The sequence below is a fragment of the Leptosomus discolor genome, chromosome 2 (genome assembly GCF_034619465.1).
Source record: "Leptosomus discolor isolate bLepDis1 chromosome 2, bLepDis1.hap2, whole genome shotgun sequence".
Taxonomy (NCBI): domain Eukaryota; kingdom Metazoa; phylum Chordata; class Aves; order Leptosomiformes; family Leptosomidae; genus Leptosomus; species Leptosomus discolor.
In genome coordinates, this window is record NC_141392.1 from 82,807,459 (window position 1) to 82,818,697 (window position 11,239).

General features: G+C 37.0%; 1 protein-coding gene across 1 annotated transcript in view; it reads right to left on the bottom strand.

Moving 5' to 3' along the window:
• LOC147416034 (uncharacterized) overlaps positions 1 to 11,239 on the bottom strand; it is a 213,934-nt gene that overhangs the window by 40,981 nt on the left and 161,714 nt on the right. Inside the window, 1 exon segment of the mRNA XM_086460459.1 lies at positions 3,139 to 3,258. Within this exon segment, the coding sequence (XP_086316585.1) occupies positions 3,139 to 3,258 (120 nt within the window).

Consider the following 11,239-nt stretch of genomic DNA (forward strand, 5'->3'; position numbering starts at 1 on the left):
CCTCACAGGAACTATTCACACCTATAAGAAGGCCCACCTAGAGCATCCAAGAAATCAGTGAATTTTCATTGACTTAACACTACTGTGAGTTAAGTGTCATAGACTGAATCCTGCTTAATGCTGTCTCAGAAGCCGTGAAGTGCGGAATGCAGAAAAAAAATGCCCCACATTAGCCATAGCAATAGCCTAAAAAACCCAACAAACCCACCTTTAAATTAGACTTGGTGTAAATAAGTAAAGAAAAAGAACTGAGAACCTTCTTCCCTTTCTCTGTAGTGTTCTAAGGAAAGAATCCTTGCAATAAACACAGGCATAAAAGAAGTTTCAGATGTTCTTAGAAACTTTGGAGTCTAGATCATACAAGTACGGGAATGTACACTATCTGTAATAGTGTCAGTGCCTGTGAGTTTAAGAAGTGATTTGGAAGTTAATTGAAAATTTAGCATTGAAATGTCTTTATAACTGGCAGAATATCAACAATACATGCGATGATATGCCCATTTGTGCTCAACCTTCCTTTCTGTTTACTGCACCTATGGTTGGTTAAGTCAGTTCTCTGTTCCCTGTGACTGCCTGGGAACAAGGGATCAGATACTCAAAAGTAATTGTATAGGTCATATATCAGCCAAGTTTTCTGACAGTGTGTACTTAGCAGTTTCTGAAGACCAAGGCCTCCCTGAGATAGCTCAAGTTAAGAATCTAAAAGCCAAAAGGTCCAGAATCCTAAAACATTGAACTGAAACAAGACAAGGTAGATTACACAAAAATTCTGATGAATACAAAGTCAGAAGCAAAGATGATCCAATCCATAAATTTAAAAGTCTAAATATACTTGAGAAAGATCACTTGCTATACGATATTTTAAAAAATGTAAGTGGAAACATCTTCAAGATAAAATATACTTTTGATTTGCCAGATGTTGGCTCCCTTACAAACCCTGTGTACAATTAATTGTGTTTGGGTCTTACCCCTTATTTTCGGCATGATTTCTCAAACTTAATTTTTTTTCTCTTACACAAGAGAAATGTCTCTCTTTATTTCTTTTAAAAATAGAAATGTTCAGTCACCTTTCTTCAGACTGGCAGGGTTACAGAAAATAGAAGTACTTCAGGATTTAGAAAGCACTTCCCAGTCACTATTACTTAAAAGCAAGAGTTTTTACTCTCAGAGAGGAGTAATGTCCAGAAAGAAACAATACTCTGAACAAAGATGAAAAATTGTAGATTACTTTCACAGGCTCTTATTCTACAATAGAGAAAATATCCACACTCTAGCTAGGCTTCTTTGAAAAGAATATTTTCCTTTTGTATAAAGATAAAAAGCAAAGCTTTCAGGTCAGAGGCTATGGGGGAAAAGAGCTAATGTCTCCCCATGCTTTGATGTTACAAGTAGTCCCTTGTTACAGAAGTGTATTAAAGCTACTAGTAAACTAAGCCAGCATATTTAATAACCCCTTTCAGTATGGGTGGCATATGGATTATTCTGTACATAACACAGCAAGGAAAGTCATGCGCATTACAAAAAATACACAGACCTTTACTTTAACGTGTTAACATTACTTTAAAATACAGCATAGCTAAAAGGTAATGTGTGATTTATAGATCCCACAGGAAGACCTCTCTTTATAAATGTATCTGAAACAGTTATAGACAGCAAACCAGGATTAAGTGTTCCTCTCTCAGTGAAATGTAACACACGTAATGGGTTTTGTACTGGTGTGTAATATCTGAAAACAGCAAATTTCAATCCGTTGAGTATCAAACACAACAGTGATGATTAATAGTATATGGTGTCTCTGTGGCTTTTGAAGCTGAAGGACTGCAGACTGGAGGAACCAGCCTAAAACAACATGGTCTAGTTCCGTTGTTCATTAATTTTTAGCAGCAACGCCTGAAGGACCAGTTTGCATTGGTCCTAATGCACCAGTGCAGCTAACGGATCAATTTACTTCTGAACCCACCTTTTGGAATACTATATCTCAAAATTCAGGACACGCTGGAATGAGATCAATAAAGATTACCTTAAAAAATCAGTCCGAAATATTAATTAAAATTTTGGTATTATGTAGCACCAAGCTGCATAACAGTAAGAGATATCCTTAGAAAAAAAATATTGAATTATTTGTAACTTTTTTTTTTTAAAGCTGTGTAAATTGAAACTTGCTAGGAGTACTAATCCTCAAATTAACAAAAGTAATCTTTATTCTCTTAGGTATTTGATATCCTCCAACAGACCACTACACACAAGAAAATATAATTTCTGACTGAGTTTTGTATAATTTGGAAAATTATATTTGTTGGGATATTAGTGAAATGCTAATTGCTGACTGAGACCACTGATTATGCAAATTTGAAAATTACATGAATACTATTTAGGTGCCCTGTAGTTTGAGCATTGCTTAGCAGACAATCAAACAGAGAGATTGTCCACTAAAATGTTTCAAAAGTCTCAAGTAATCAGAAAGCTGAAATGCAATTACCCTACATTTGAACCAGAAGCAGATACACACTGGCAACTTTTCTTGTCATAAGGAACTTCTGTAACAGCTCCAGATTTCAGCCAGAAGTCAGCCACCGCAAGGAGGGTAACAAAGGTTTGTGAAAGACTTGCACTAGGGAATTTCTGCAGGAAAGATGGAAATTATTCAAACTAAATAGGAAAACAGTAGAAAGACTGGGAATGGGAAAGCAAAAAAGAACATGAATTCAAGGGAAAGCTAAGAAAAAGGGGACCAAAAAAGCTAGATATATAAGGAGCAGAGATAAAGAAAGAAAACCGCAAGAAAATAAAAAATGAGTGACCTCAAATAGAAAGGAACAAGGGAAACACCAGTCTCGCTAAATGTTTGCTGGTACAGCAGCAAAGCAGCAAATTATTCTCCCTGTAGGTTAAGGTACCTGCTACAAAAAGTCCAGGAGGAGTTTTTGAGCCTGATTATTCTTAACAGATTTCCAGATTACATTTTTAGCTTTGTAAGTTTTGTTTATAAATATATTTAAGGTGAATGATTCACTGGAAATATTGGAGAACACAATGTCCTAAATAACAGCAGCCTTTCTACACTCAATTTCCACACTGGTAAGATACATTTGACCTGATGATATCGGCTCCACAATGCTCTGAAATCACCCTACCCCTCTGCTGGAAGCTGCATCTCCAAAAGCAGAGCTGTCTGAAGGGAGCCCATCCTCTGTCCCTCCAGCTGTAAACCCACTGTACTAGCATGAACCCATCGTCTGAGATAGTATAAATTCTTCACTATATAGACACATATGCTATACAGATAATGGGTGCAGCAGAAAAGGCCCACAAGCCCCATTACTCTGCATCAGGAGCAGAGAGCTGTAAACCAGTGTCCAACCCACAGCAGTTGTATTCATTAGAGGATCTCCTTTACTTAACAAGTAATAGAATAAAAAATGCAGACTCACTTTTTCAATGGAAGGTATTACTCACAAAGGCTACATTTTTTCTCTGAAATGATTGAAAGAGCCAAAGTTATGATCGATCATGTCCTGTTTTCTGTTTCAACATCTGTTTTGGAAATCTCCAGGTTTTTCCAGATGTTTCCAGGCTACCTCCTTAGTAACACACTTGTGAAACACTTAAAACCCCTCTGCTCTGGACTGGTTTCTTCATCCTGCCTCCACACCAATTTTTGCCTTACTGCTGAAGTATCTGTGCCATGGCAGGTGGGTTCCCCAATCTCTTTTCGGCTGTCAGCGTAAGTCTACTGCATTTAGATGGTAATACTTTTTAGACTCATTTTCTCCTCTTTCTTTTGGGAAGGCCTTATGTGGACCCCATTCTAGCTCCCCAAGCAGGACCAGAAGGAGCAGGTGTGGGTTTCTGGGTGAGAAGTGTAAGCAGGTTGATTTTTGTGTGCAGTTCATGGCAATGTGGGGTGGAGCTGTAGAGATCCCCAGCATGTTGGCGTGCTTCCTCCCCCAGAATGCTTCATTTTGCCCTTGTTTATTCTTAAACAGTGAGCCACTGGGAACAAAGACCATCCAGTGCAAGTGTTTGGGAAGAAACACAAGAGAAGGGTCTACAGTTAACAAGCAATAGCAATAAGAGCTTTCTTTAGAAAGCTACGTGAATTATAAACATTATACTACTGCCATGTGTTAAAAAAGAACAAGGTCACTAGTGAGAAAGAAACTAACTGTTTTTCTTAAAAGACAAAGTCAGGAGATACAAAAGGGCATACATCATTTCCCTCTGAAATTGTATGATAAAATGACAGCAAAAATCAGCTTAGAAGCAACACGTGAACTAGCCTTCTGTGCCTCCTGCTCTCTTCCTTCCAAGACTAAATGGATCTGTGTCTCTCTTTTGTCACATTGTTGTAACTTTCATTCAGTGTCCCCACTTCACCTTGACCGCATCTGAACAGTGACAATATGTTTCTTGTTCTTCACACTTTTCCCAGCAAGGATCACTGACAGCCTCTTACTTTGTATTTTCTTGGCTTTTGAGGCAGTGATTTTTTTTTTTTTTCCTTCTTTTTCCCCCAGCCATCATCATGCTATTTGGAGAGAATTTGGTTCAATTTCCATTTTAAACATGAAATGTTTGAATTAGCTCATAATGTCCCCCAGCTTGCAGAGGAAAAAGCTGGTCTTTAAAAAAGAAAAAAAAAAGGTTTTTTTTTTGCAATATAAAAAATAAAAAGCAGCACAATAATCTAAAATCACTTTATACTACACATAAAACTTAAAATAATGAGAGCTCTTCAATTTAGAAATTATTTGGGTTCTAGGCATACGAATCAGAGCGAGCTGTAAAATTATTAGAATACTACAGCATCTTTCGTAAGCATTTCAATTCAGAGGTGATCAAAGATTCCGGACTTGCAGAGCAATTTACTTGGTATTTGCAGGAAAGCCTCACTCTTTCAAACTGAAGAACTCTTAATATGAAGAACTCCAATAATTTTAAATTGATGTATACCATACATGCCTAGAAATCCAATTTAGTTTTTAAATAAAAACATTATAACTTCAGAAGTATGAAGGGCCCACCCACAACATAACAGCAATCTAGCCCTTCCAATTCACATGTCAATTCAGCCTAGCTGTGATTTCTCCCATGCTAGGTTTTTCTGGCATGAGGAATTGCTGAAAACATTAGAGATGAATATTGATTTCTTTTAACCCAATCCTTCAGGCTTGCTTTCTGATTATCTATGAATTTTTTCCTAAAGCCAGTGAACTTCTGGAGAGCTTCAGATTGCAAGCTGATTTGCAAGTTGTAAATGGTATTTCTAAATACCTTTGAATACCGCAGATTAAAAACAGAAGACAATGTTTAAGCCACATCAAAGATGCGACATATTCTCAATCAAAACTTTAATTCAGCTGAGTTTAAGTTTGTAAATAAGTGTATCTATTTTTAATTTAGATATACTTAGGTTTGCAAATAAGTATATCTATTCCTAAGGGAAATACAAAGTACGTTGAATTCTAAAACAATGTTGATAGAGCAGGAAAATAAAATTAAGTGCAAATTTAAAAAATTATATCTCAAGTATACATGAAAAAAAAATCATGAAAAGTCCCCTGAGCAAGAGACTTCTTGTGTTGACCCAGCGAGTCCTCTGCTGCTTCCACGCAAATTGTTCTTCTATGTAAAACAGACTCCTGTCACCAGCCAATTTGTGAAGTCTCTCAATATTGCATAGCAGGCCACCACCTTTCCAGTCATACTGGCCATACTAGAAACCCTTCCTGTAGCCCACAAGGCTTGTGAGCAGTCACAGGAGAGTCTGTAAAAACTCAAGTTTTCTTTTGCTTATTGACACAAATGTAGGATGGCGTGAGACATATATGAGGCAGAGAGTGATAATCATGTTAGATGCGATCTTGACCTTCAGTTCTGAAAGTATCACATTTGCTTCTAACTAGGTGCTATAAAGACATCCACATAGGTTTGGATACCCCTTGATAATGCTGGGGATGACCGGTGCACCAGCAACAAGTAGGTGGAGCGGATCAATCAGACTAGGCAACCATGAATGTTTCCCTCAGGCTTTAAAACCAGACAGAAGTTGTTTTGTTTCATACAGGAGGTGCAAGTCATGCACTGGTGGACGGAAAAGCTCCATAATCCACTTTTGTCACAAATGGATAAGATTTGCTGCCACTATTTTAGATTTTACCAACTGTAAGTAGCTTCTCCAACATGCAGTGTGCTAAAATACTTTTAAGTTGGAAGGAACTTCTGGAAGTCATCTGGTGCAACTCTCAACTCAACAGACAACCAAGACAGATCAGGTTGCTCAGGATTCTGTACAGTCAAGATCTGAATATCTCCAAGGATGTAATTTTATAAATCACTAATGCTTCTCTATGTTCTTTATCTTTTAAATTACAGTATTTTCAAATCAGGAAATTTTAGATTTTCTATCTGAGAAGTTGACAGCCAGGCCTGTTTCTAAGGATAGAACATAGCTATGAAATATTAATGTGGTGTAAATGAATGCAGGTGCCCCTGAATGTTTGTTAGTCCTATTGGAGTTTATGTGATCTATGATAAAAAACCTGTTCTGTTCCCCATGGGCTATAGCTTAGCCTCAAGACTTAGTGGCTGTGTGACTTAGTGTGAATTTAGTGGAGACTATGATGTCTATAAACCTTTACAAAATGTCACACAAAAAAAGTATTAGTAGATTTCTACCTCAAACTATGCCAGGCTCGCTGTCAGACAGCGAAAGTGTTTTAAAGTATCCATCATAATGTTCTTGGGCTTATAAAATTAATTTAGCCCCTTGTGGTGGAGACTGGCACCAGCTAGCAGATGATGCATTTCAAAGTACATATTCTCTTTCCTTGAAAATAGAAAACAACACTAAACCTCTCCAGAATCTTTTAAATAATGAAACCTGAAGTACCTGTAACTGGACAAATTTGTGACAGAGTTTGAGGACCAAGTCACGAATGTTGGACACAAAATTGCATATTTCACATGCATCTTAATTATTTTCTATCAGATTTGACTTTTCTTTCCCATATTTGCTTTGTGTGAAGTTTGAAAGCAAACTTGGTTTGGAAATGTTAGGAGCAGTAGTCATGGCTTCGGAAGGGAAAATATCTATATGTTCAGTATTAAATGTAGATGTAGTCAGAAAAAGAAGAGAGATTACCAATAAGCAAATATTTTCCAGTGCCTAAATCCTTTAGAATTTTAACTGCACTCTTCAATGACATTTAAATGTCTATAAAGTATATAATTTATTTCAGGAAAAAAACTATTTTAGCTTAGTATAGCATGTAACTTTGACACTCACTTATTGAAAAAAACTACATGGGAGAGAAATGTGTTCCTATCTTTCCTGAAGCTGTTTTTTGGCAGTTTTCTGTAAGACAAGGTGGTCCAAACAAAAGATAAAAATAGCTCCTGACATTACAACTATTTTGTGCAGTATCCAGATGCTTCCTATTATTTTTGAGTCAAAACCTCAAATGTTCATGACATGACAAAAACCTAGAAGTCTTAATCTATAGCTAACCTTTCAGCTTCCTCAGTGTTCAAGATTATTGTTCTGCTTTGAGTAGTTTAATCAGGTACTTAAAATTTCCCTTTATGCACACAGCAGCTATCTGAAATCAGCCGCCTTCAGCCTTTCCAGAAGCCTCAGGCCAGGAAGAGAAATAGGTAAATAATGTCAGAAAAAGTGTCTAAGCTCAATAAGCTCTACTAATAACTTAATAGATTTCCCTTCAGGATTCACCTCAACCTCTTAACACGTTTTAAAACCTAACCTGCCTAAAGTCCTAAAGTTTTAAAACATGGTAACACATTTTTTTAAAATACCATTTTTCAATACTAATTTGAGGAGACCTTGTACTAAAAAGAACGGTCTTTTGTAAATCATTGACTGCTGTGCTTTTAAAATGTTTCTGTATACTGAGAACAGAAGAAACAGCCCTGAACAAGGAAAATACTCATCCAAGTCAAAACCAGCAGCTCTGAGTTGCTTTTTCTGTAGTTTTCTTCAAAAAGCCTATTTTCTGTTGCTTTTGGTTTGTTTTCGCTGCCTATTAAACACAAAGGAAATAGAGGACGTTTTGCACACTCCCATAATTCAAAAATTCTGAAAGGATTTCACTGAAGCTTCCCAGATAAATTCTTTGGTTGCAAAGAGCATCTCTGAACAGTTACAATTCCAGCCCAAAGACTGAGGGCTTCACACAGTTATGAATGTATGGCAACAGGAGTTTATCACAAAAACCCTTCTGGTAATCCCACCATGTGTCAGAATCCAACAGGTGCCAGAAGCAAAGAGTGTGGTATACTGTTCCTTAGCAATACGTGTAGGATACTTGATTGGAACTAGATGATCTTTGAGGTCCCTTCCAACCCAAACCATTCTATGATTCTATGATTTTTTGTAAAAGAAGTATAGCCCTACTTGTAGGGCACTTCCTCCAAAATAAAATCATATTCTGCTACCTTTTTTGTTGAGGATTTCTTTCCTCTTATTTCAGTTAAAAAATATTAAATTGAAACCAACAACTCTTTTTCATTCTACCAAATAGATAACACTGGAAAAAAAACCCACAATGCCAAACTATGAATGCTTAGGACCAAGGAGGGCATTACGCCAAAAGAGAATACTCACAAGGATATGGAAGCATTTACAATAAAAGTACTTGCATACTTACCTACAGTGATTACTCTTCAAACCATCACAAAGTACAGTCGGTTTTGCAAATTAACTTGCATTCTACCAACAAACTGAATATGGAGTGCTTATTTTTCAGGCCTTCTTCCAAGACCTTAAAACTGGAAGTAAATTTAACTATATCTCTATGAGATAAACTTTTCAATACCACAATATACATATCTATATATATATTTAACTTGTGATACTTTGTAAATATTATAGTTCCAATATCAAAGTAGATAACTTTGAGACCATAATGACAAAGTACTGAAATTTGTGCCTAGTTTAGTCCTGAAAACCCTCATTGTAGTCAGCAAGAACTTACAGAATCTGGGCAAAGACATGTGTATTTATTTAGCATTTAAGTTCTCAAAGCAACGCAGAAAGCAACATACGCTAGTGGTTGCTATTTTTAACTTCAGAATTCCTCCTCTATCATGGACATAAATCCTGTACTGAAGGTGCTATTTTGCCGTTTTCTTTCTTTTTAATTTAAGAAAACCAAACACAACTTCAGAATATCTTTTTTATTACTGTGAGAAAGGAAAGGGGAAAAATAAGGGGGGTGGGACAGAGCATGCAGGAAGAGGGGATTTTTGACAAGTTGTATGATTAATATAAATGGACATTAAAGTTTTTGTAAAGGAAATTTCAAATGAAAAGGAGATATTTAATAGAGGCTCTGTTAGCCAGCACACCAGTCACTAGAACAGAGTATTTACCCCTTGAAGGTGTGGCAGGGGATGGAAAAATTATCTGTTAATGCATCTCATTGAACATGGGAAATGAAAGATTAAAAATAAATAGCTAGAGGAAATTTCCTGTGCAACCTCCTCTAGGTGAACCTGCTTTAGCAGGAGGGTTGGACTAGATGATGTCCAGAGGTCCCTTCCAACCCCTGCCATCCTGCAATTCTGTGATTCTGTTATTTGAATAGGGCACTTTTACTACCACTATGAGATGCCCCTCTTCACGTTGTAATTCTTGAGACGCTTTTCCTGAGCTTGAGATTCACTGTGCAGAAACTACAAGGTGAGGTCCTGTTGCCTATGTTCTTTTTTCCAGTTGGTCTGCCTCTCTCTGCACTTTTGCTACTCCTGGATCCTGAGGCATCTACCCACATACAATAGAGTCTGCAACTTCTGGCACAGGCAGAAAACGAGTATGTTGCAAGATTTATCAGTGTTTGCCTTCAAAATACACCCGGGCAGGGTAGGAATGGTCCTTTGGTGCTTCTGAGATCGCTTCTCTTTCCACGGCTACCTGGCTGGTAGCATCTGAGTTGAAGAACAGTATATTTTATATTTTAATATATTATGTTTATTTCCATTCTATTTGCTTTTGCAGTGGGATTTCTCTCCCCTGATTCTAGCTAAAGGTTTGACAATGAACTCAGTGAGAGCTCAAGACACCTACAATGACATATTTACACGTAGGTGTACACAGACACACTGAATAGTCCCTGAACTTGGTTCAGTTGACCACGCATTTGTATCTAATGCCATTTGACATGCCCTAGTTTATCCAAGCTGTATCTTCACAGGTCCACAAAGATGACACAAGACATGCAGGAGACCCGCTTCCAGAGTGGGCCACATCTCAGATACTGCTAGACCCTGTGAGAAGGCAGCTGAATCAGGCCCCTCATCAAAGCAGTTGGTCGTGTTCAGAAAAGAATTCAGTACTGAGTACAATATCTGCATTATGGTGAGTTGAATGGCTCCCTAGGCCCTAGTGACTATACACCCACTGACTTAATGATAGCCTAACACCTAGCACATATGTCAAAAGCATCATTAGAACCGTAGCAGGATTTAGGAACCTTAACTGTAAATGACTGTGATTGGGAGTTAATCTTGCCATATTTGTCTAGGTTCTTTTTTTCTGTTGTGGAAAATATTAAACCTACCCAAAGGGCAATTCAGTCTATCTGAAAATTTAAGTCTGAGATAGGTGGGAGGATTTACCACTTGGAAGCACTCCCCCACCTACCCAATGACTTTAAGCTGGGCTGAGATAACTGCCATAAAACAGCAGAGAGCAAACTGTCTGACACTACACATACCGACTCCAAATGTTGCAAATTAAATTTTGAGGTAGAATCTTACAATGATCAATTACACGTTTTTAAACATTTCAATTACTTTTAATACACCTGGATAGCGGTCATACACCCAAGAAACTGATATACAGCTCTCCGTCATTGTACAGTAGTTGTTCTGACACCTTTAAAGTTGTCATCAAAACAGGACTGCATTTAACCTGAATCCTTCTTTCACTCTGTTCTTCTTCAACCACATTGATAGTTTATATACATTTTTCACTGATTTTGATAAAATAATAAAATTTCTCTTGTCTGCTCACAGTAAAGCTTAATTTTTCCATCTCTTTAAAATATCCCTCATTAGTAACTCCTACAAATCCAGACAACTAATCTGATTATTTCAGAAATATAAAAGCATACTTAAATTGGATTTTAAAATTATAAACAACAAAGCATCCATGTCATTCTAAGATTAAAAACCTAAATAACAATTCCAAAGAACCGATTAAAAAAAGAACTCCAATATG